The 26,261-nt window shown below is 34.4% G+C and overlaps 4 protein-coding genes across 7 annotated transcripts; 3 read left to right on the top strand and 1 right to left on the bottom strand.

The window, feature by feature from the left end:
• Window positions 1-3,213: 3,213 nt before the first annotated feature.
• LOC118027715 (plant UBX domain-containing protein 1-like) lies at window positions 3,214-4,924 on the top strand. The gene is made up of 2 exons (XM_035031161.2): window positions 3,214-3,435; window positions 3,860-4,924. Exon 2 carries the CDS (start codon window positions 3,932-3,934, stop codon window positions 4,682-4,684), a length of 753 nt encoding a protein of 250 aa, XP_034887052.1. The 5' UTR covers window positions 3,214-3,435; window positions 3,860-3,931; the 3' UTR covers window positions 4,685-4,924.
• Window positions 4,925-5,062: 138 nt separating this feature from the next.
• Window positions 5,063-10,278, top strand: LOC118027714 (cation/H(+) antiporter 28). The gene is made up of 4 exons (XM_035031159.2): window positions 5,063-6,770; window positions 6,895-7,890; window positions 8,368-8,955; window positions 9,210-10,278. Exons 1-4 carry the CDS (start codon window positions 6,594-6,596, stop codon window positions 9,822-9,824), a joined length of 2,376 nt encoding a protein of 791 aa, XP_034887050.1. The 5' UTR covers window positions 5,063-6,593; the 3' UTR covers window positions 9,825-10,278.
• Window positions 10,279-14,156: 3,878 nt separating this feature from the next.
• Window positions 14,157-20,612, top strand: LOC118027711 (uncharacterized). Of its 4 annotated transcripts, none has more exons than XR_004683870.2 (13): window positions 14,157-14,286; window positions 14,446-14,815; window positions 15,661-15,823; window positions 15,897-15,946; window positions 16,305-16,397; window positions 16,478-16,566; window positions 17,171-17,249; window positions 17,477-17,559; window positions 17,888-17,966; window positions 18,091-18,820; window positions 18,952-19,591; window positions 19,706-19,820; window positions 20,027-20,160. XR_004683870.2 is itself a non-coding variant. In XM_035031154.2 (12 exons), exons 1-12 carry the CDS (start codon window positions 14,255-14,257, stop codon window positions 20,166-20,168), a joined length of 2,550 nt encoding a protein of 849 aa, XP_034887045.1. In that variant the 5' UTR covers window positions 14,158-14,254; the 3' UTR covers window positions 20,169-20,612. The 4 variants fall into 4 exon arrangements, 2 of the variants coding, with proteins under 2 accessions (XP_034887045.1, XP_034887046.1); XR_004683871.2 differs by having other exon boundaries at window positions 19,759-19,820; XM_035031154.2 differs by lacking the exon at window positions 19,706-19,820 and having other exon boundaries at window positions 14,158-14,286; window positions 20,027-20,612.
• Window positions 20,613-20,999: 387 nt separating this feature from the next.
• On the bottom strand, window positions 21,000-23,986 carry LOC118027713 (protein TAB2 homolog, chloroplastic-like). The gene is given in 6 exon segments (XM_035031158.2): window positions 21,000-21,362; window positions 22,227-22,335; window positions 22,337-22,371; window positions 22,683-22,854; window positions 23,254-23,323; window positions 23,474-23,986. Coding segments are annotated over 6 exon segments (1,131 nt in total). The 5' UTR covers window positions 23,959-23,986; the 3' UTR covers window positions 21,000-21,102.
• Window positions 23,987-26,261: the final 2,275 nt, after the last annotated feature.

Below are 26,261 nucleotides of genomic sequence, written 5' to 3' on the forward strand. Positions count from 1 at the left end.
TTACTAATATTGATATAAAAAAACTATAATGTTATTGAAATTGGGATACTTGTTTAAATATTATCTCAATAAGATTTAATTAAAAATAAAACAACGTGAGAGGTTATTTAACAAACAAGTTTAATATGTTTTTGTTTTGAAGTTTCTGTTTATTTTTGTGTTTCATAAGTGTTTTTAAAAAATTTAAGTTTTATTTTATATTTTTATTAACTTCAAATTAATATATTTTTAGTATTTTTAAATTATTTTAATATGATAATATTAAAAATAATTTTTAAAAAATAAAAAAATATTATTAATATATATTTTCAAATAAAAAAATATTTAAAAAACAATAACAATGTTAAATAAATTCGAAAAAAGGGTCCCACACATTGATAGGATAAAAAACAGTCTATGTGCACGCGGGTCTATAAAAGTAGGCTTACGTACTTGATTTTTATTTTTTTAAAATGTCATTTGTCCAGTTTTTTTTTGTAATATAACGAATTTTCTAATGCAAATTTAATCCATCTATAGCAGCTGAAAAGGTCAGGGCTTGAGTATTAAAATTTAAAAAACTTAAATTTCAACTTGTTTTTGCCTAATAAAACTTATACAACATTATTTTTAAGTTTAAAATATCATTCAATTAATTTAGAAGTTATAAATTAAATCGAGTCTTTAATCTATTTTTTATAGCATATTTGAATGACAAAACCATTTTCATTTAACTTCTTTTTGGTAAATAAAATCATTACATACATACCAGTTTTTTTTAATTATAATTTCGGTTTCTTTTATAATTATAGTTATTGGCTCGTTGTCAGGGAATCTAACAAGTCCCAATTTTATATCCCTATACCGTTAGCATTTCCTCCAATATAACCCTCTAAAAATAATTTGATCAAGTTGAATCATCTTCTTCAATTTAAAGAGTGTGTATATATTCTGGTTATTATTACAAGTTAAATGTATTTTTTCTGTATATATTAATGCTAAAAATAAAATAATATCATTTTAATATATTATTAAATAAAAAATATTTTAATATATATTATTATTAGGCAAGGGGGCTACAATGAGCGTGTGTACAATTTGTGCGCTTGTACTAAGAGCTTGTTTTGGATTGTGGTGCAGTAAAAAATTATTTAAAGTCAAAAAAAAATCAAAAAAAAAATTTTTTGAAAACATTGTTTGCACTAAGTTCTCAAACACAACCTATAGCTTGTAGAACAAAGAATTAGGTGTGCTCTTTGTGATATTGGCATGAGCGATACAGGTCGTTTGGGAAAATGATGTACATTGTATTATCTTAAATTTTGAATTTTTTTAATTTAAAATTAAAAATATTTATATGTTTTCATATTATTTTAATATGTTGATATCAAAAATAATTTTTTTTTATATATTTCTAAATAAAAAATACCTGCTATTACTACTATAACCTCAAATACACTTAAAAAGTGATAATCAAGGATTTAAATTTTTAGAAAATGATCATCAACCTTTTTTTTTTTTTTTGGGGATAAGATTGCTTGACACGTGAGTGCATTACAAGTGTTGATGTGTGAGACAATACCATCAAATTTTAACTACGCATGTGGTGTCATTGTAGCTTTAACGACAACATTCCTTGTTGTCATTATATTAATCCCGACAAGCTCTTCCTTCTATTTTTTTTTTTTTATTATTATTTATTATTATTATTTATTAATTAATATGAATATTCAAAACAGCTTAAATTTATTTATTAATCTGAATTAATCTCATGAATTTTTAAATTAATAATTATTTAAATTATTAATAATTATCATACTAATAACCACAAAACTCAAATATAAAAGAATATAAAAATAAAACCTCTTAATTTTAAATTAAATTTTTATAACTAAACTATCTATTAAATGATTACTTCCTCCTCGTCTGTTGCTTGTAGAGTTGAAGCCATTGTGGTTCTCAAGCAACCCATCCTTCTTTATTTCAATTTCTCTTCTCTCTCTCCCTCTCTCTCTCTCTTTTCCTGTCTCTATCCTCCTGGTTACTAGGCACGGGCGGAATGAAGGGGTTGGCAGGTTCTCTATAATTTGAACTTTTCAAACTAAAACTCCTAGCTCCACTCCTGTTTCTACATCTGTCTCTTCTCTTTCTTTCTTTTCACCTTAGCCAGAACGACAGCTGTTCTTCTTCCTTCTTCTGTTATTATAATCATATTTTTTTTTGGATGTTTGGGCCTCCGGGCCAGCCTTTTTAGATTTTGTCTGTGGCTGTATTTTTTAAAAAAATTAAAATTTTATCTTACTTTAAATTATATTTTTTATTGTTTTCTTTTAAATGTATTAATTATAAAATCCACTTTAAAAGTTGATTCTCATTTTTCTATGTCTAGAATGCGTTCATAATTAGTATTATTAAGAGACGTTAACAAATAAAAATAATTAAATGATTATCTTATTTTTCTTATAAAATATTGGTAAGACTTTTCATTTTTTCTCTCTTGTCATGAGAAAGTTTTTTTTTTTTAAGAGAAAAACTTATTATCGAAACCTTCATATAAAGAATGCCACATGTTATTATAGGAACATAGACTATTTATTTTTATTAAATAATATAAATTTATTTTGTATATAAATAATAAAATAACTGGATGTTCAATCTCTAAAACGGCTTTTTGCTAATAATGAGATGATATTCGCATACAAATATAAATTTTTAATTTGATTTGGATGTCCAAATAATTTACCAACTACATTGTTGTAGAAAAAATTACTCAATGAATACATAGATATAATAATAATAATAATAATTTAATATATTTTTAAAATTCTCTCTCATATTTCTCTTAAATTTTTATATTTATATTTTTAATTAAATAAAAAGAAATAGTTATATCTTGAGGATTATAAATTTTCTCGTAAAAAAGTAAAAAAACAGAGGGTGATTGATTTGTAGGATTGCTAGTTTTGAAGTTAAAGTGCTCTTCACTTTTATTTTGATAATTTTTTATTTGATTTGTATTTTTTTTTTATGTGATAGAAAATGCATTTGTATATTCTAACATGATTAAATAAAAATATCACCAAGGATACTTGTTCAATATCTATAATCTATTCTCTTAAGTTCTTACATTTTTTTACTGTACTAGGAAGGATAGTATTGATTTTATGGACAATTGAATTCAAATCCTCAATTATTATTTTTTTTCAAATTTGTTCTGTAAAAGGAAAACACTATTTTTTTTTTTTATGCGAAAAGGAAAAGGAAACTTGGAAAGCCGGTTATCCTCCCCAGACATTCATTACACTCTCGGTCTAATTCGGAGATTTTACCAGCTGGAAGGAATCCAGCTATCCATTCGGCATCTCGTCCTCGCAAGCTTCTTTCTCGTGACACGCAAAAAGAAGAAGCACTTCTCTCTCTTCTCCAAGCAGCAAAGTCGAAATCTGGTTTCATCAGGTAAATTGATCTCACTCCCAAATCGATCTCTAACTGGATAATCGTCTACTTGTAGGTTAATTGATCATGGATTTTTGTTAACGATCACTGTTAGGGTCTCAAACTGTGGTTTGATTTGAGATTCCAATATTTAAATTCTTGATCTGGCTTCCAGTTCTTGAGATTAGGATTTTAGGGATTATGCTTTCTGGCATGGTTGCATGTGCTTTCTGTTAAGCTTCATTGTTCTTGTAATGCTCCAACATTGTCCCGTTTTGTTTTGTTGTTGCTTGCTTGAAATTTCATCGTAAAAGGTTCTGTTTTTCCATATACGCATCAAATTTTGTTAATTCTGTACTGTATTAGTTCTCTTACTGAATCAACTATCAAGTCTGCGAAAGAAAATGGTTTCATCTTTTTTAATCCTTTTTTTTTTGGCCAATAGGAGCTTAAAGTGACAGTGGGTCTATATTGGTCAAGACTCTCTCTCTCTGTATTGGGTTCCCTGAATGCACTGATGATCGTGGATTGTTCTTCCCCTTTGCATCTAAAGAGAAGGAGACTTACCACAGTTGATGTCATGGAAGCTGAAGCTGCTAAGGCCAAGTTTGCAGCTGTTAAAGAGAAATTCGGGCATGACCTTCATGTGTTTGAAACATCGGTAGTCTCTTCGTCGTTGGCTCAAGCGTCCAATGATGAGGATACAGATGATTTTTATGAGTTCACTACAGAGGATTATTATCGACTTCTGCCGACAAAGAAGGAAGATAAATATTTAAAGACAAAAAAGATTCGAGAAGCAGAAGAAGCTGCTCACAGGTCAAGAATAACAAAAACTGCAATTAGGATTCGTTTTCCTGATAATCATACATTGGAGGTGGTATTTCATCCATCTGAAAAGATTCAGAGCTTATTTGATCTTCTCTCAAGAGTGCTTGCTCAGCCAGTGGTACCTTTTTACTTGTATACCACTCCTCCAAAGAAGCAAATCAAAGACTTGTCACAGGATTTTTACTCGGCCGGTCTGGTTCCTGGTGCAATCGTGTATTTTTCATACGATAAGCCAAATGGAGAGGATAATGCAGCTTTCAGTTCTGGTCCCTTCCTCCAAGAAGAGGTTATGTCTTTGAAAGGTTTGGATGTTGTGCCTGAGCCAGCAGAGCCGGTCCAGACTGCCCTGGAACCTGTAAGAACAGCTCCTCCTCCGGTGCCACAAGAGCCCAAGGCTGCTGGGAAAAAACCCGTCAAGCCAAAATGGCTAAAAATGTGATCTGACAGAGCTCTTCTAGCCAAGACCCAGCATCCAAAAACAACTCTATCGGATAGAAGCATGCACGCTTCTAAGGTTGTTTCTTGCTCTTAATTGTGTGAAAGTTGCAACAGTTCCAGAGGAACTCACTCCTTTTCCTATGACATTTTTTTAAAAGGTTGTTTATTGCTTATAATTGTGTGAATACAAGTCGACTGTCAGAAAAATAAAAGGGAAGGATGGTTTCTTCTTTTATCTTTATACTGCTCTATGATTATCTTAGAAATTGAAAAATGGATCAAAATGATGCGCACGGGTCTGTCTTAGTTTGATGACCTATAGTATTTATGTATGGCAATCCTCTCTCTCGACCCTTTTGCACGCATCTAACCAACCATCTTCAAGTGGACTGTGCTCTTCTCCCCCACACCCCCCCATTCCATGATCGACTCAACTGCAGTTTTCTCATGGTTAATGTTTTTCATTAATTTCCTGCTTATCATATATCGGGGCAGCCAATCGTGCACCGAAAAACTTTCTTCTTGTGTGCGCGTGTGGTTGCTTTTTATGCTGTAAGGTTTTGCACGCTTGTGAAGACGTGAATATAGAGAACATCTTATAGTAGAAGCAAGCTAGCTACCTCTGATAGGTTCTAATCTATCTTTACCACGCAAATTCTGTCTGTTAACCAAAGTATCGGCTTACCGTAAAAACCACGTCGTTGTTGTGTATATGAACCGTCAATTTCCTCTGATATTACTTGAATCCAAATTCAATTCGATTACAACCAAGTCATGGAAGGCGGCAGAAGGGATGTAGTGAACTGGTGAATAAAATCTACAGATCACTTTTTAGCATGAAGTTTGACTAAAATGGATCCAAATGTCGATGACATGACATTCCAGACCATTGGTGGCTGGTCTGGTTATCTCTGTTGTTCAGAAAAGTTGCCATTAAGCAAAAGGAAAGAGAAAATGTCACAGTTGCAAAATTAAGTTAAATTAAATAGTAACTGATATGTCTGAGTGAATAAACGAATAACAAACGTCCAAGATTTTGGACAATGGGAGAGAAAGGAAAGCATCGGGCAATGCTTTATTTATTCTCCAAGCAAAGCATGCCAATACATACCTGCAAGAAAAGTTGATCGGTTGTTAGTAAAAAGGAATCATGTAATAACTATTACATGGTAAATTATATCTGATTGATTGTTACACAGAGAAAAAAGACATTGAGATATTCTTAAGGCCTCAACCTGTCATGTATCTTGTTTATTTCTTGCTTCTCCTCTGTTATGTCATAGGCTCCATGGCGTCTCTTCTTGTACTTATTATTCTGTTTCAATGAATTAGCTGATTTTATCGAAGTCCTTAACCTGCAAACCATGTTGAGCTTCATTAGGCCGATTGTTATGTTCTATTTCTAGGATGTAATGGAAATCGACCATACAAAAAAGCAAAGGAAAATGTGAAGTTTCTCTTCTTATTTTTCTGTTTATTTTGCTGTCCTGGAAAATTTACATGTTTGATGAGTCCATTTACTGATAATAATTTTCTAATATTTTATCAGCCAATAAATTAATGACTTTGTCTCGAGGCATTTACCATAATACTTCTTGGATCACTGGACTTATTTTTTAATTCATGATGATAAAATGCTGATTTGGAGTTCGACATGTGATTTGATTTACTCCAGAAACACCACCCCGATTAGATGGCTTAATTTCCTGAAGTTACTCCCCCATTTTCTCCTCATTGCAAGCAATCAATTATAGCCACCCAACTCACAAAAACCAATAGACGAAAGAAAATGGTGCACTCCGTGAAAAATAGAAAGGTTTCGTTTGCAAACAGCCCTCTGCAATTCAGGAGGAGGGGGGTAATAAAGAAAGAGAGAGAGAGACAGAGAGAGAGAAGCAAAGACGTAGGGAATGGACAGCGTTCACGCAGTTAATGGCTCGGCTCCAGCTTGCCCTGATTTCATTTCGTATACGGTAAAAAATGCAGCAGGAAAGGTGATCTCCATCGTCTTGGCATTTGTTTTCAGCAACCTCTCACACCAGCTTCTAAAGCCTCTATCCCAGCCACGCATAGCTTCTGATATTGCTGTAGGTTTCTCTCCCACCCCTCTCTTTCTTCCGTTCAATAAATACGTGACAACTATTTCCAATTAAGAAGCTTGATTTTGTTATTGAGATAGTATTTCTTGTGTGTAATCTTTATTGGCCGCAGGTGGGCCTGGTTCTTGGCAACATAGGTTTGATTCGCCATGCTTTCGATGAGCAATTTATCGACATATTAAACTCTATTGCTGAATTTGGTATGATATGTTACATGTTTGTGCTGGGAATGGAGATGGATCCATACGTAATCTTTAAAGCACCATCAAGAAGTGCTATGGTAGCCTATGCTGGAATGGTGCCCACAATCATTCTAGCTTGCAGCATGACCCTATTGCTGCACTATTATCAGCACCCTACCATTGGTTTCACTTTTTCCCTCTCCACCACTCTCTCTGGCAGTTCCTCCCATATACTAACTCGCCTTATAACCAGTCTCAAAATAGGCAAGTCGGATATAGGAAAACTTGTAATTGCAGCAGGAATGCACTCTGACATGATATCCGTGCTTCTCGTCTCCGTCGGATATCTTGGTTTCCCAACCGCTGTCACGGTTAACGATTTTGCTGCAAACATTAGAATGACCTTAACCATGGCTGCTGCTTTGCTGCTCCAAGTAATTTTCACGGCCACAGTTTCACCCATCTTTATGAACTGGGTGAACAACGAAAACCCTGAAGGGAAACCCATGAAAGGTTCCCACTTGGTGCTTTCCGTTGCCTATATGGCATTTGTTTGCAGCGGTGCCCCGATTTATGGATACAGTCCCATTCTCAGCGCATTCGTGGCTGGAGTTTTCTTACCGAGTGAGGGGAGAGTATCAAAATGGGCAGTTGGCAAAATCAACTACCTATTACCTACCATTTTCTACCCAGTGTTCTTCTTTTGGATGGGGTTTCACGCTGATTTCAGCAAATTTGAAGCTAGCCATTGGGAAACATGGGGAAGGTTTTTGGTCCTTGTATTCATCACAATATTTGGCAAAGTGATTGGAACAGTCATATGCGGGGTGATGTTAGGTTTTCATCAGCGTGAATCAGCTGAACTCGGTCTCCTTTTAGCTGCAAAAGGCCACTTTCATGTATTTCTTGCAGTTATTGGAATCCTGGTAGGTTCCCTGCTTCTCACTATATCGATTCTGCTACGTTCTTCTTCAGTTTTTGCTTTTTTCAAACGAAGTAGATGACTGGTTACTAACCATGACACTTAAGTTTGAAATATGTTGATTACTGATTTCCAAGTAGATAATTGACAGTTAAAAATGTCATGAAAGGCCTTCGTTTTTTATAAAAGCATCGATGAGGATTTTAGGTGCCAAAAAGCAACCAAAAAGTAGTAGTTTATGCCCCCCAACATGAAGTCCATTGATTTTCCAGCTGTGTTTTGGAGGCAAAAAACTTTCAATCTGAATAATATTGCAAAACAGTTAAGTTTAGCGACACCAAGATTTGGAAAACAATGGTTTTGGTAAGTTCATGTCAGTTGCAGCGTTATTGAACATATCCTGCATTCAATGCAATTTAGCAATGGAAAGTTATGTTAACTCGTTTCTAATATTGCATTCATTTTGTTAAATTGATTGCAGTTAAACATAACAAGTACTACGACTAGCATTTCAATCATTATTGTGATCTTCCTTTCGGTTCTACCCACCCCATTAGTTGTGTCACAAATCATAAAACGTGCTAGGAAACGTGCACCTACGCAACGAGTGGCTCTTGAGTGGCTCGACCCCTCTAATGAGCTTCGGATCCTGCTATGTATTCAAGGAGTGCATAACGTGCTTTCAACCATCAACCTCATGGAAATTTCTCAAGGGGCATCAGATCCAGGAATTCTTGTTTATCTTACCGACATGGTTGAACTCACGGATCAAATAGCTTCTACACTGGTTCAAGAAGGAATGGACACTGTGACCGTGATGGACAAGGATGTAACCGAGATGAGAGATCAGATCTCTACTGCAGTCCAAGCTTATGTAGAGGAAAATGGCAATGGTATAACACTCAGACGAATGCTTGCTCTCTCAACATTCAATGGCATGGCCAAAGATATCTGCAATTTAGCAGAGGACTTGATGATCTCCCTCGTCATATTGCCATTTCACAAGAACCGGCATGCAAATGGGACATTGGATGGGGGTAATCCTGGGTTCCGATATGTGAACCGTAAGGTAATTATCACTAATCAATAACCTTTGATAAAAAAATAAAAAAACTGCAGACGTTTTGATTTTTTTTTTTGTTTTATTACTAATTATATATAACCAAGAATTTGTCTTTCATCTGCAGCCAGGAACTGACTCACGATTTAGCATCATAAATCATGCATCACTAATCTATTTTCTGCATTCGTGCAACTTGTCTGTGAAAAACTATCAACCACAATGCCAATATATGGCTTAACTACGGTTTTGGTTTCAATTAGGTGCTCCGGAATGCACCATGTTCAGTGGGGATTCTTGTGGACCGAGGTTATGGGCTGGTAGAGAAAATATCAAAGTCAGTAAGCTCTTTCCAAGTAGCAGTCATCTTCTTTGGTGGCAAAGATGACAGAGAAGCACTAGCTTATGCAGGGCGTGTTGCACGACATCCTGGGGTAAAACTTACGGTGATAAGATTCCTACTTGACAGTGATTCGGTGACTGCCTCGAGAAGAGCTGGCAATTGTAGGATAAATGCTGCTGAGCAGGAAGAAGAGATGAAGCTTGACGACGAGAGTTTTGCTCAATTCTATGAGAGACACATCGCCGGGGGGCATGTTTCCTATAGCGAGAAGCATGTTGCCAATTCAGCCGAGACCTACACTACTCTGAGATCATTGGAAGGACAGTATGGGCTAATAATAGTAGGGCGTGGTGGGAGGGTGGACTCGATATTGACAATCGGAATGAATGACTGGCAGCAATGTCCGGAACTAGGCCCTATAGGGGATGTTCTTTCAGGGTCTGATTCCTCACACACAACCTCTGTTTTGATCATCCAACAACATAGTCTTAAGGGAGAGTTAGATGGTGTGGATGATGAGTTTTCCATCATGTAAATCTCTAGTGAGATAGTTCTAAAATTTAGGAAACTAATTGTAGGAAAGAAGCAGAATAGTTGTAGATAGAGCTGGTAGAAAGGAAAGAAATCATGCAGATGGAAAGGTAGAATGTAATCTATGATTATTCACTTAATGAGACAAGAAAAAATGGAGTAATTATACCATGTGTTTTAAGAGCTTGCTAAGGTTGATAATGGTACTAGAATTAGTTTCAGCTTTCAAGGATCACGTCCGAACAGAAAATGAACCAGAACCAGGTCCCCGTCAAAATCATATGCTTAAAAATCCCTTGAAATTCTTACCATCTCAGCCTGCGAAGAGAAACTTGATATCATGGAGCATGTCGTTGTTGTTGCCTATGGGCAGTGGCTGTTGTTGTTGCTTGTGAAAGCATCTGTTGCTGTTGGTGGAGCTGTGGATGGTTGGGCTAATGGTGAAAAGGATGGAAGACTGTCGATTGTGGCTGAATTTGTTTAGAAATTTCCCTTTTTTTTTTTCTTTTTTTTTTTTTTTTCCAGTTTCTGGATCCATGTATTGGGTTGTTAACAAAAAAAAAAAATCTAATTTTAATTTAATTTGTTTAATTTTTTTTATCATGGATTTAAAAAACAAAAAGAGACTCTGGTGTGTATATATAGGGCATGATTCTTATTGGAGAAGGGGAAGATGCATGAATGGTAGTAAAAAAAATACATAAATTATAAAGGCACTTTAAGTATTGAAATAATCATAATAACAAATCTATGATATTTCAAACTTTTTTCAGTGATTGAGTTTGCAAATTTCTCACGTAGTATGTAAATATGTCAAGTAAAATCAAATATATAGACAAGACTGTGTGAAGTATATTTTTTAAAAACACTGAAAAAAATGTTACCACATTTAAAATATATAATATTTTAATATTTTTCAATAATGGTGTCTTTCAAGTTTTGGCTAAGTAAAAATGCAAATGGTAAATGACAAGATAATTCTGGTAGTTATTATTGTAATAACAATTGCTTTTTAAAATATTTTTTATTTAAAAATAGATTTAAATAATATTTTATTATTACTATTTAAAATTTATTTTTAATATTAATACATTAAATAGATTTAAAAATATCAAAAAAAAATCAAACTTGAAAAAACAAAAATCCACCGTAAAAACAAACACCAACTAATTAGTTGTATGATCTCACACCTCATCCGTACTTTAAACAATTTATAAAAGCAAACAAGATGAAAAGCTTCAAAACATGCTGGGATCACGAGGGTGTTTTTAGAGGGCTTTGTCACGTTTAGGTCATGATAGATTTTTTGGCCCGTGTTGTGGCATAATTGGCGGACTTTTTTTTTCAAGGTAAATAAATAATGCTGACAAAAAACCAACTTAAGTGATTAAACAATTCAATATTAAAAATTAAAATTAAAAAAATAGATTTATAAAAAACAACAAAAAAGATATCAATTAAAATAGATTAACCTACAATATCTGTGATTATAAACATAAAACTAAAATAATTTTATGAAGAAGAAAACAAAAAACAGTCTAAAAACTAATTTTTAATAGATCAATGAAAATATAATAACTTTATGAAAAGTAAAATGAAAAAAAAAAAGAATAGAAATTCTATCAAATAAAATGTTGAAGGACGGAAATTAAAAAAAAAAGTTGACAAAACTCGATCCAAGCTCACTCGAGTCATTATGCAAAATCTCAAACTCGGTCATTATATTAGAGTAACTGCATCTAAAAGCAAACTGAATAAAATCATGAAATTCAATCATTAAACTACTAAATCTTGAAGTACAAAAATAAAAAAAGAAATTTAATTAAAAAAATTCAAGTCAACTTAAGCTAACTCGCTAACCTCGCGATCATGGGCACAATATCATGATAACCCAATAAGAAGTAAAGAAAAAAAACATGAAAACTAAAATTCAATACATCAAATACTAAATGATGAAATTGAAATAATTTTTTTTAAAAAAATAGAGAGACAAAAAAATTAAAAATCAACATTCGTCAACCTTTTAAATTGGTGACCCTCACTATGAACCCAAAATTAACCTCATAAAAAGCAAACTGTAAAAAATAATAAAACAAAACTCTAATATATATAACATAAGCTTAGAAAAAATAACAAAAAAGCTAGCACACATGGGCGAACCTTCTAAACATGCTCTAATCTCTAAAACTCACAACCCTTAAAATCTTTGATCGGGGTTCAATCAAGAAGCCTGGTTCCAACCAATTTAACTTTGAAATCATGAAAAAAAATGTCAATTTTAGAAATTTGTCAGGGCAAAAACAATAGCAACAAAAAGAACAAGGGTCAAATTTGATATAAAAAAACCCAATAGGGATGAAATTGTAAAAAAAAAAATATAAAAAATTATCTCATATAAAACAAATAATAATAACAAAATAAAGACTAAATTTAAAAGAATAAAAAATGAAAGCAAGGTGAAATTGACAAATATTTGTATTTTAATGATTATTCAAAATAAAATAATAGTAATTAAAATGATAAGGATCAAATGTGAAGGAAAAACATTTGAAGGGGTTAACCTGGAATTTTAAAGGTTTTGGAATGGAATTTGAGGAGGTGAAAGAGAAGAAGAAAAAAATAATCATCAAAACCAAACTAGACGGGTATTTAAAGCACACACCACCCCATTGTAAAGGAAGCATCGAGACCTTTCAAACATCGTTGCCAAAGGCAATGTTAGGTGATCCAAAGATAGGGTTAAATTAGTAATTTCAATGCATAAAATTATTATCCTAACCCTTCATAAATTATTAAAGATAATCATGTCATTATGAAAAAATCACCTTGCTTTCTTGTGTAGAGTTTAAAGGTTTTTTTAGGCCAGGGATAATTTTTTCAAATCACCGTTCTAATTAATAATGACTTGTGTCTAGGGGTGCAATAAAACCTCATTCTCCTTTAATGTTTTTAAAATTAGTTCACATGCCCGCAATGTATTTTTTTTAACGTAACAAAAAATACCAAGGTAGTAAAAAGTTATCTAGCATTATTATTAACTCCGACTAAGCAAGTCAACCTTAAAACCTTTTGATTTGGCTCCTTAATTGGTCCAAGTTTAAAATTAAACTATGTATAAGTTAGCTAGATATGACCCGATCAACTTATATGGTTTAAGGGCATCTTGGTCAACTAACAAAAAAAATCCGAAGAGGAAATAGAGGAAAAAATGATGAATTTAACACGGAAAAACATCTTAACCCAACTTTTTACCTAGCTTGGTTTTAAAATTAATTCGCTTGGGAGTTGCAATGATGTGACTTAGTCAACTCTGCAATTTCAGAAGTAATTCAACTAACAAGTAAAAAAAGATCGATGAGAAAATTGAGAAAAAAAACCTTTCGACCTAACTCATTGCTGAGCTTAGGTTTAAAATTAAATTGCATGGGTGTTATTCTAATATGACTCAGTCAACCCGATCAATCCAAAAATAACCTGACGTGTCGGTAAAAAAAAATACAAGGATGAGATTGAGAAAAAAAATGACGAGAATAACAAAAAAAATCTATCGATCTAACTCATTATCTTATTAAATTTTAAATTAAATTGTATAAAAATTGTTAATAACACGAGTTTAAAGGCAACCTAAATTATTATTAAAACAAGTTTGATGATGAAATTAAAAGGAAGAAAGAAGAAGAGGGGTTTGAATTGAAAAGGAACTTCACGTGAAACTCGATTAAAATTTTCAAATTTCTTAGTGTAACAGGGCAGTCTATAAAAAATAAAGAAAAAGTCCCATCAAATTTTCCAAAATGACATTATATTATTTATTGTCAGTAAAAGCATCTCTAATGGTATAACCAAAACAAGCACCAAAAATAAATAAATAAACTAATTTTTTATCTTCTGTTTCCTAATTTTGTATCTCAGATAAAAAAGTTAAAATGACTTTTATGTTAAGAAAAATCATTCATATATATATATAAACTAAAATTTTCAAATAAATTATTTAAAAATTATTTTTTTCATTCATTAAAATTTTCTAAAAAAACCAAGAATATTAATATTAAAATGCAAAAGGATCGCTAAAATAATTTTTTTTATTGAAGTGCATGTCAAAAACAATTATGTTTACACTATTTTTAAAAAAAATATTAACAATTTAACTATTATAATTCTTTTTTATCATATCAACCTCTTTATTTTCCCATCCTAATCTATTTTTTACTCTCAATAATAACCATAAATCTAATTAATTTTTACTTTCAATAATAATAATAATAAAAAACACTAAAACAAGTCCAAAATCTAATTCTTACTTTCAACAATAACCATAAAGAAAACCCCCGTCTCAAAATTCTAATTAATTAATAAAAAAAAGGAACAACCTCTAGACCCTCCCTCCCCTCTCTCTCTCTCTAAAAAAAAAAAAAATACTCAAAACTCCTCAATATGGCCTTTCACGTAGCTTGCCCAATTACATGGTCAGTAGTGGTATTATCTTCACAACTAATAACACCAAACCCCCCTTCTGTCTTTACTATTTCTTCTCTTTTATGTCTCTCCCGCGAGAGAGTTCTAACTTTTTTTACATGGTCGACTGATACGATATCTTGTTTGTTTTGTCTCTCTCTAATTTGCAGTCGCCGAATTTGTTTTTGCTCCCTAGGGTTTCCGCGAGATCTCCACTCTAGGAAACCAAAGGCTGACTTCCTGTTCGATGTAGCGGGAATCGATGAGTTTTTGACGGATCCTCTGGGAATTAGGGCTTCCAGGGAAGGAACTGTCCTGGTTTCCGTTCCTAAGGTTGTGCCTGTGCCTGTGCCTGTGCCGGCTTCGATTCCTCCGACGCATTCGCTAGAGGTCGTTTCGGCGAGAGATAGAGAAGGTGATGGTGGTGTGGGGGAGGATGCTTTTTCAACGCAGACTAAGCGCGTGGCTATTCAAAGGCAGGCTGCTGCTGCTAAGGCATCTGCCGAGTATTATGCTAAGAAGGTCGAGTCTGGTGATACCGTAAGATTTTTGTTTCCTGGTTGCTGTGCATGAATGTGGTCTTTAATGCGAGGATGTTTTTGGTTTGTTAAGGTTTTGAATTTTTTATTTTCTTGGGAATGGTGTGAATTGTGATTGTGTAGGATAATCCCATGATTGGCCGCTCGAATTTGTATTATTTAAATTTTGGTTTATTGGATACCTGTGTTGAATTTGGGATTCAGGGGCGTTCTGGATAGCTAGTTTATTGAATTTGAGCTGATTTTTGGGGTCCGCAGTTGCGAATTTGAATTTTGTTTTTTTGTTAGTCGGAGGTAAATGATGAAATGATTATCTTCTCCCAAATGCTATCTATATAATTCAATTAATAGAATATAAATAGTTAATTTGACTGAAATGTTTAGTTTGGATTTTGAATTGTTCTTTAGGATTTGGAGGTGGGTTTTTGAGTTTGACCTAATCTTGGATTTGTTTAGACATTAAAAAGCATGGAAGTCTGAGACAGTTGAAACTCAAAACAATCACTAGCATCCGCTCATTTTCTGAACGCTGATTACTCGTAACTGTTTTTCATTCTAATATTTTTGTTATTCATTTGCGTTAGCTTATTTATAATCCTGAGGAGAGTGAAAAGAAATTTATGAATTTTTATAGCTTATTCATTACTTTTTTTGTTATCGGGCAGCATGGTATTGGAACCCTTTTATTGCACTAAAACTTTCTCATCTAGATGCACTGGCATGTTTCCTTAGGCACAAATCCACAGTTGATGAGCTATGGAAATTGAGTAAAATGACTTTTGGCTGCTATTGTGATGACATATGCTATATCATTTGCTAAATACCACCACCATTTGTTTAATTCAGGTTGCCTCAAAAGATACTCCTGGAGAAGATGCAGATCCATTTTGTCAGATATGCTTTGTGGGTCAAACTAGAGGAAGTGAGAGAGCAAGGAAGATGCTCCCATGCAAAAGTTGTGGCAAGAAGTACCACAGGAGCTGTTTGAAAACTTGGGCTCGGCATCGAGGTAAAACTCATTGGGTTAAAAACTCTGAAGGCTGCTGTTTTTTTGTTTATTCTCATAGGTTGATTGATGGCAGATTTATTTCACTGGAGTTCGTGGACCTGTCCATCTTGCCGAACTTGCGAGGTACTCATTGATATACACTATTGATTAATTAATGAAGTTGCATCCTTACTTTTTTGAGGCAAGAAATGTAGGTAAATTCTAGGTTTCCAAAGAGGCCTTCCTACTTGGCCATGAATGTTGTTTTATGCTTCTGTGCATCTGAATGTTGTATCTCTTGACAACTGTAAGGCCATGAAATGTTAAGAGTTAGAGTGAGTTCATTCTAGTGTTCTGTTTATTCTATTCCTTAAAGTCCTTCTCAGAACAGATGATTTATTTATGTTCTGCGTAGTTTCCATGTGCTGGAAGCTTTCTGGACACATAACGTTTTTAATACATTATCATTGCTCTTACACTTCATAACTTCTTCTGTCCATAGGTATGCCGAAAGACTGGAGATCCAAGTAAGTTTGTGTTTTGCAGAAGGTGTGATGGTGCTTATCACTGTTACTGCCAGCATCCTCCACACAAGGTGATGTGTTAATTGCTTGTTTTTGGGTGTCATATCTAGATTATAATGGCACTACTAACAGACATTCCTGCATAGTGCAGAATGTCAGCTCTGGACCATACTTGTGCCCCAAACATACAAGGTGTCACAGCTGTGGATCTTCTGTCCCAGGAAATGGACTAAGTGTGAGGTAATGGTTATCAACAGTTAGTTTTAGCGCATAAATATGTTTTTTTTAACAATTGATGCTCATCTATTCTTTTTAATTCTGTGGTTACTTGCAAAAATGTGAAAAATGCATATACTGTGCATGTATATAGATATTTATTGCTGTGACTCATGGAATACCTTGATATATAAATAATTTGTCATTTTTGTTATCAATCTCTCTTAAGCATGCCTTTCAGCTCCATACATGTTAATGAGAATGCTTACCCACTCCAATCCATTATGCTTGCAATTTGATACGTTGAGTGTGACACCTTATCTAAGCATGTGTGGCAATTTGGAAAGTGATTGTTATGTGCAGGTGCATTGATGATGAATTTGTTGATTTATGCACTTTTGATAGATATCTCTGATTTATACTGCCTCACTGATCTTTAGAATGCAAAGTAATTGAAGCCAAAGGAAATAATGGAGCATGATTTTGGTAGGTAGTGGGAGGAGTTGTTTATCGACATGCAATAGTTGCATTTATAATTCTAGTGTGATTGTACTTTTCAACAGGGTTTAGTCTTCTTTATTTCTTACTATTAGCAGGTTCATTTATCATATGTTTTTAAAACACGCAGGTGGTTTCTGGGATACACTTGCTGTGATGCTTGTGGAAGATTATTTGTGAAGGGAAATTATTGCCCTGTTTGCTTGAAGGTATTGTCAACTTCATGCTATCTTTGGGTTGTGACAAACTTTTCATTAAAAAAAAAACTCTTCTATGTTAATTACCCACTGCTTGTAGACTGTATTGATTGATCATTTTATTTAAATGCTTCATCATCGGTCCAAAAAAATTTCACAGATGATTTTGTTTAGTAACTTGAAATTTATACTTTACAATATGAATGAAATTGATTAGATGTCTTGGGTAAACCTTATAGGTTTATAGAGATTCAGAATCAACTCCAATGGTTTGCTGTGATATATGCCAGCGATGGGTGCACTGTCATTGTGATGGCATCAGGTTTGTCTTTCCCATCTCAAAATACAGGGCTAATGACAAATTAGGATGATAGATGTTCTTGGAATTATCAATAATCTTAACAGAAACTTGTTCTTTATGAGCTATTTCCTTTCACAATAATGACAATTCCGGTATGATGAATCTGGATTGGATTCTGCTTCACAGTTGTTGCTTCTTTAGTAATGTTACGTGCCTTTTCTTGGATGTAAATCCTTGTTTGATGTCGGTATTGGATATCTAATAGCGCTTTTCATGAACAGTTATTTATATGAAGTAATTTACACCTCGGAGAAATGAGATAACTTATTCTGAAAGAAATGTTTTGCAGTGATGAAAAATATCTTCAGTTTCAAGCAGATGGAAACCTCCAGTACCAATGTGCCACATGTCGTGGAGAATGCTATCAGGTTTGTTAACTGTGGAAATCTCTCTCTGAAGCGTGTACACATGTGGCTAGTCTTGCTTAGATGTGGTGTGCTGGGATGGTTTGGTTAGAACTTCTTTTCTTACACCAGAAATGTATACTACCAGGTAAAGGATCTCAAAGATGCTATTCAAGAGCTGTGGAGGCGACGAGATAAGGCTGATCGAGGTTTAATTGCAAGCTTGAGAGCTGCTGCTGGGTTGCCAGCCGAAGAAGACATATGTTCTATCTCTCCTTATTCAGATGGTGATGGAAATGGTCCGGAGGCACTAAGGAATGATTTTGGGTATTCTATAAATCTCTCTCTCAAAGGGATAGGCGGCAAGTCACCAAAGAAGAGCAAGGACCATGGAAAGAAACATTGGAATAAAAAATATCCCAAGAAAAAAAGTTGTCATGCTGCTTCAATTAGTAAGTCAGAACCACATCAGCATGACATTCATTCTTACGTACATGATATGGATGATTGCAAGAATTATGACTCGGAGTCTCAAGCAAAAGGAGGATCTGATAAAAGTTGTTCTCTTGTTGCTGGTATTGTGAACCACACTGAAGGGGTTTGCTCAATCAGTCAGCCAGGGGGTTTGAAACACAAGTTTGTTGATGAGGTGATGGTGAGTGATGGAGAAAGGACATCCAACGTTTTTAAAATCAAGAGTAATAAGCCTCATGATGTGGATAGTTGGGATGATACTGAAAAACATGCCGGCAAATCTAAGTCTGTTAAGGCAAAGAGATTAGTAATAAATCTAGGTGCACGAAAAATAAATGTCAGTAGTCCTCCAAAATCTGATGTTCAAAGCTGCCAAAGTGAACTAGATTTGAAGGTTTCCAACAGTAAGTGATCCATGTGTCATTTAACTGCTCTTAGTGCAATTATTAAAATGTTACTATTGACCTTATTAAATTGAGGATGTTATCATTTTACCTACTAATTCACTGATGTGATTGATTTTTGCAATTTGCAGGAGATACAGTTGATCACTCTGGGCAAACAAGAGGTTTGATTAAGTTTGCAAGGAGAGAGGGTAATTTGATTAAGTTTGGAAAAGTAAAAGCTGAAGCTTCAAACTTCAATCCCAAATCTGATGGAGGGAGTCATTCTGATGGATATGAAACTGTTCCCCTAGATCATGCCCGTGTTTCATCAGCTAAAAAGAGCCTTGAAGGAAGCAGGGCTGTGGTGAGGCCTGCAGGTGGTGAAGTCCCTACTTTAAGAAGTGACAAGTTATCTTTGGGAAAGCAATCAGAGGTCAGGCCTGATACACATACAGAAAGCAATGGTGATTCTGGTGACACTCCCATTTTTCATTCATTACCTAAGGAGTCAAAACTTTCTTTGAAGCTTAAGATTAAGAAACCTAATCTTGAAAATCAGAGCTCTCTGATTCATCTGCATGAAGAAGAAAAGAGTAACATAAGGGGCCAAAGGTCAAAAAGGAAGCGAGCATTAAGCTTAATGGAGAAAACGATGTATAATGAAGATGAAGGTATGCCGCCATCACATCTAGACAGTGAAATGACAGAAGCTGATTGGATATTGAAAAAATTGGGTAAAGATGCTATTGGAAAACGAGTTGAAGTTCATCAGCCATCTGACAATTCATGGTGAGTTTTTATTTATTTTTTTTTTCTTTTGGGTGAGGGATAAAAAAGTATTTGCCAGTGAGTACATGCATCATATTTAGCAAGTAATCCACTCCATTTTGTCATCCATCTCAGCCTGTTTTAAAGTAAGAAGCGGCTTGTTCATGGCAACCTTTGTTGTATCACAGAAACAAAATGAAGCTGATGGCGGGGAGGATCAATTTTGAAACTGGTTTTGAAGTATTCCTAGGTGGTCTAACACTCCTTAAATTCCATAATTTATCTGAACCCCCATCCATGTGCAAGCTTCTATGTCATAAGCTCGCTTGTTTACTGCTTTATTGAGTTGATTATGAGCATTAGAACTTAGAGTCCTTCATGTCCTGCTACTCTTTTGAAATTTGGTTGAACTTTGGCTTGATATTTCTTTAAAGTGTCCGATGTCTTCTTGACCAGGCACAAAGGAGTCGTCTCTGACATTGTTGAAGGCACATCAATGTTATCTGTTGCTCTAGATGATGGTATAGTGAAAACCTTGAAACTTGGGAAGCAAGCAGTTCGCATTGTTTCTCAAAAGCAAAAAAGGTCAAAAACATGAAAGCTGAACTTGTTTTCGAATATTGACAATTGCATCTGGACTCCAGATACTCGTCCCATTTTATAGTTGAAGAGGTAGTGTCCATTCCTAAGGACCACAGAGATTTCAGTTGCATTTTCTGGTTGCATATATGGCTGGTGATTTTTCATTGAAGCAGTGTTCGCTAGGGTGCTTTTAACATTTACGTGAAATTATTTTGTAAAAATAGTGATTATTTTGACCGAGGGCTATCCTTCCAACCCCCCTTCCCCCTCCCTTCATGTGCTCAAATGTAGCTTGCTTTCCCAGTGCTTGGAACTCTGTATCTAGCCAGGCTTGTAGATTAACTTGGCTGTGTAGTTAATCCATTACATGTGCGCAGGAAGTAGCATTGCCCTTGTTAACTGTAGTTGAGTTTACAAAGCTCCGTACCTTCTGTTATCTATTTTTTTTTTTTCTTTCCAATTTTAATCTGTCAAGGTTTCATTGCTTCCCATAATGAGAGGGAAGTGATAAATCCGTGCTAGTCTCTGTTCTATCTGACGCAGATATATGGGTGCATTATGCGTATTATGAAATCAAGTCCCTGGTTTGCCAACCCCATTGTTCACTAAACTTGCAGGGAAAACTATTTTGGGCACTGCTTAACTAAGACTCTTATCAGAGAGCCACTTTTATCCTCTCGGATTTTTCTGCACTAATTAAAAACTGGTAACATAAGAGGTATTGTGTTACCAAACCCTGCTGTTCACTCATGGCGTTCCGTCTCAATTTGCTCTCCTCTCCATTACATCTACCTTTTCCGTTGGTAAGAGTGCAGCACTTAACTTTGTACACGCATGAATATGTAACTGGAACAAAAAATCGGGACTTTCTATTGCTTTCATATTCTGCAGATCGGAGCCCAACAACATTAACAGTACTGTAAAGGGTTTATGAGAAAACAATGAGTAAATCATACAGGTGGAGGCGGCAAGTCTAGTAAAAGCCAAAATCCAACACAGTCATCTGAATCCAAGTCGTTTTGGATGGCAAGAAAATGTAAACCTCCACATGCCTTCTTTGCAGCTTCCCAGGCTTCAGCTTCAGCTGTTGTTACAGGAGTTTTCTTATAGGTAGCATAAACATAACGGGTTGCAATTCCAACTGATAGAATCAAGCAAGCACGAGAAGTGTCAGCTTCAATTGCGCACACTTCCAGCCCGTTCATCCACGCTGCAATAGCAAACGAAAAGATTCGAAACAGGTGGCTCAGTCTTACGAGCGTCACAAAGTTCTAGAAGGCATACATACAATTAGATGCACTAAAAGACCACAAGGTAGCAAGACAGGACTTCATGGAGATGGAAGTGGAATTGGGGAAGTCTGTTAAAAAATAAACAGTTTCATGGCAATCACATTTTTTTCCCAAGGAATAATAAGTGCTCGTAACAATCATCACAGGAATCAGATTCTTGTATGTTTTGACATACATTGGGATTCACCAAAAATTATGGAAGCATCTGCTGTCGATACAGCAATTTCAGTTACAATTCTTTAAGTGCATAATCAAGGAGAGATGCTATTTCCAAAAACTCAGAAACAAGAAAAAGCACACCATGCTTCTTTCCTATATAAGAACTATGGTGCAGAGCAATGTGATTATCACTTAAGATGTCATCAGCAGTATCACAAATGCGATTAGGGCCCAGAGAAAGCTAACTGTATCAATGACATCGTGCCCTGAAGGTCGTTTTATCCGATGAACATTTTAAAATATTGAGATATGCAGCAGCTTTATGATCTTGGTGAAGTGAGTTTTGCACAATTGTCCACGAAGCCATTGAACATGCATCTGAATAGTGCATGAATTTCAGAACTTTCTAGTCCATGTTCCCTTTTTCTGTGATTTTTTAAAATTTAACCCAGTATCTTGTACGAGGATCAAGTTTCCCACGCCACGACAGAATTAGAATGCACATGGTATTAATAGGACACAACCAGACGAATCATTTCAATATATGGTCTTTGACTATAGCAACATTTACATGAAATAACATTTCCGAGGCTAAAGTAGATGAAATTAGAGGGAGAGTAGACCTGCTAATGGTTCATCACGTGAAGATGCAACAGCAAGTCCAGGTATCATTGTCTTGTCATCAATCTCAATTCCCAATAAATCCAAATCCAGACTTGCACCAAAAAAAAAAACTTGTCTCTAATGATGCAATTTCCTCTCGGACAGCTGAAAGCAGGAAAATACATCAGCAAAGAACAGAGCAGGCTTTCAAACAAATCAAAACATACAGTATATCTAAGTTGGCAGTATGTTTTTAGCTTCAAAAAGCATGGCTCTTATAGCCTAATCCTATGCCACTTCTAAAATTTGAACTTTCGGTAAAAGTTGTGACCTGATAGACAGTCTGCAACACTTAATTAAAATAACCTTTACAAATGTCATTCACATGCAAGGCATATTTATCTTATGTGTCGGATGGAGACCAGAATATAGCATTCTCAGTGTTATATTTGACAACAACAGTTAGTTACTTGTACCTGAGTAAGGTAATTGGACAAAGGCCCATTTCTCCCCGAAAAGATTGTCTGGAAGTTCCATTGGGAAAGGGTTATCTAATGCCAGAAGTGGTTTAGCTCCCTTTTGGAAACCAGGATGGCGCGTATATACAGTCTCATAGCGCTCCTCGAGCCATAAAAGTAGTGATATGCACTGTAAAACATATCAATTATCAAAGGTGTGACTGTAGAACATAGAAGTTCTAATCCAAAACTCGAATCGTACTTCAAACTTAAATAAGCAAGAAGCTAGAGAATCCTCAATGCACTCCATGACACAAGTACATGAAAGTAGTGTGGCATGTTTGTGATTTACCCTAAATTTCCTTTCTCACCAATCAGCAACCGAAAAAACTTCGATATTTTCTCTTGTCTAACTTGGTAATATGCCCATTATGCTTTTCGGAAGGCAGCTAAAATAAAAGGTTTAAAGCATAAATAAGCCTATTAAAACATCTAAATTTAACCTTCAATGGTTATGACCATTTCGACTTTTGATTGAAACCACCTCATTAATCATACTCGTAACACAGGAACGGAAAACAATACCTACCCGTTTACTTGGAATAGGCTTTATACCTATCTCTTTACATGCTTTGGTTATAATTGTCTGCATCTGAGACCTGTAAACCAAAAAACAATCTTATCATCAGTCACGTACCACCTTTAGTAAAGACAGTCACCTATGCAGCTGTGTGTATTTGCGCTAGTAAATATACAACAGAAACAGATATATATATATAATGTACAAATTAATTACCGTAAAAGATCACCTGAAGAACCTGATTCTTTCAGGCAGGGGGACACCAAGATCCTCACTAATGGATACAATAGCATCCTTCAAAGTGATACTATTGATAACATTGTTAGGGAAGTATTTTGTGAATTGAAGTGACAAAGAATCATCACAGACAACAAGCTCCCATACTTTCTTGCCTCTGACATCAAGTATAGGCCTAGAACAAAAATCCAACTCCCACTCCACAATGCTATCTGGATCAGTTTCCGGGTCAAGATAGACCATTTCTGCAGTTGGGTCATCTTCTTCGTAGTCCTCCTTTTCAGTCTCCACTTCTTCTTCTTGTGTTGAAACTGAGAGTTTGGGTATGATGTTTGATCGGAAATGGAGTGGTTTTACGTGGTGTTTTGAGGGTTTTAGAGAGAAAGGGAAAGGTATCTCTGAGGTTTTTGAGAAAGAAGTGATTTTGAAGACGGGTTTGTGAGGAATTCTGGTTGGATTGAAGCTAAGAGTAGCCATGGTAGCTCTGTGACGAAAGAGTCGATAAGCATCGTGGTTCGGCAGTTATGTATCTTCCACTCGTCCGTTGGTTGTCATGGGCTGGGCTTGGATAAGATTGCTGATCCACGATAATACTTGGAGGTCCATGCCCATCCTTCGACGAATCAGTTTTTTAACATGAGCAATCATAATTCATAAGATTAGTATGATGGTTAAAAATATTTATTTTCCTTTTCTTGATTGATTAAATCTATTTAATAATTTTTCATGATTTGAAAAGTGAATTTTAAAATTATTGATACAATATCCATGATAGTAATTATAAGTCCATGCCCCAAGTTGAGGGGACGGCGGATTCCGAGAGATATAAAAAAATGTTTTTTAAAAATGAACAATTATAATTTCAAGAGATTAATTTAACACTTAAATATATTTATTTTATTTTTTTAATTTTAATTAATGTGAAATAAAATTAATTTTTTTTTATTTGAAATGTATATTGTTAATATTTTCTCACAACAAATTTAGTCTTATTTGATTGACTTGGCCCGGACCGATCTACCTTCAATCTTCCGTCGACTTCACCTTACCCCTTGCAAATCTTCTTCATCATTATTAATAGCACTCTAACGAAGTCAAAATATAACTTTCACTATTTTAACAGAGATGAAAATAACGTTTATTTTTATAATTTTAAAATATTTTTAAAAAAAATTTAAAGTTTTTTTTTTTACTTCAAATTTATTTTTTTATGTTCTAATGTAATTTTAACATATCAATATAACAAAATTATTTTAATATATTTTTTGAAATAAATATTTTAAAAATCAATTATTATTAGACTTTCAAACCCCGACCGGCTATTTATGTATCCATTATACGAGTCTTTGGTTCAATTTCATCCGGTATCTTTAATCATTTAATTTCAAGGATGTCAATAAAGATCCGGGATAATCATAACAAAATTTTGAAAAGATTAAATTGGAAGATATTAAAGTTTGATGGCCAAGTTGAAACAAATTTTAAATTTGAGTGACCTAAAAAGGAAATTTATCAAGTCAACACTAGTCATGAATTGTGAAAAGTGAAATTACATTTCCTCTAGTTTCTTTGTTAAAGATAATCTTAATGCTAATTAATTAATAATGGATAAGTAAACATTGATGCATAGAATTCTACCAAGCAATTCTAAAGGTGGATCGAGGGGGAAAAAAGAGAGGTCTCTCTACCGCGAAGAATGGCGCGGGAGCCACTTTTACAGTTTCGGCGGCCGGTATCTTCCTCTAATGTAAACCTTAATCTCTCTGTTACTTTCTCATATGTTCACTCATGCAAAACTATTTGGGTGTGAGCCAGTGTATTTATTTCAACGTTTTGTTTCTTTCCTGTTTGATTAAATGCCTGTTAGAGAGTACTTTCTCTTCTTTCACCCCCAATTTCTTAGCACCCAGAACAGTTCATCTTCATCCCAATGCATTCACCGTAGCACTTAGCCCCAACATGAATTTAATAGTCTAATGGCACGAATCCCAAGCTCGAGATGTCTCAGAGTTCTTTCAAGTCACGTCTTTGCAATCTAACCCGGGATTTGAATAGAAAAGAAAAAGGAAAAAATATATCATCCAGGCTTGAATGGAGTCGATAATTCAAGAAGGTGATTAGTTTAATATTTCCATAGGGAGATTTGTAGTGGAGCATGTCAGCTTGGTTGCTGGGTATAATATAATATATACGGTGATGTAGTTTCTATTTAATATGGATATAGGAACCTAAGAGGAGCAAGCTGTCTCTGATTAAAGAGAGAAAGAGCTGGTGAAGTTTTCTGGGTACTCTTTGATTTCTTCATTTACTCCTTTTCACTGTATTATTCTCAAAAAACAACGCAGATTTGCCAGCATTAGATTTATTTTCCAACAATTCAACCTAGTCAAGAAGAACCCTTTCTGTTAGTGCTAATAAACATTAATTACATAATATAAACACTAACACCAAGATGGGTGCTGAGCGATTTTGTCCTCCTTTGTTTAGATGCATATCCGCTTGTTTCAGTCTCTCTTGTTCGTTTGTTTAATTAAGTTGATAGAATGAAGTTTTTTTTTTAATTGCTTTCGAGTCAGTGAATCGTAAACAAGAAAGAAATATTTTTTATTAATTAAAACTAAATAGAATACCTGTCGATGATGAGAACAACAACAAACAACAACATGATTTATTTTGTTACACAATCATTAATTCTGTTTTTGATTGCATGAGTTCTCTTTAACTTGACAATTTTACATCAAATTTGTTTTTGTGTTCAAAATTATTTTTGAAAATTTTTT

Source organism: Populus alba, chromosome 9, assembly GCF_005239225.2.
Source record: "Populus alba chromosome 9, ASM523922v2, whole genome shotgun sequence".
Lineage (NCBI taxonomy): Eukaryota > Viridiplantae > Streptophyta > Magnoliopsida > Malpighiales > Salicaceae > Populus > Populus alba.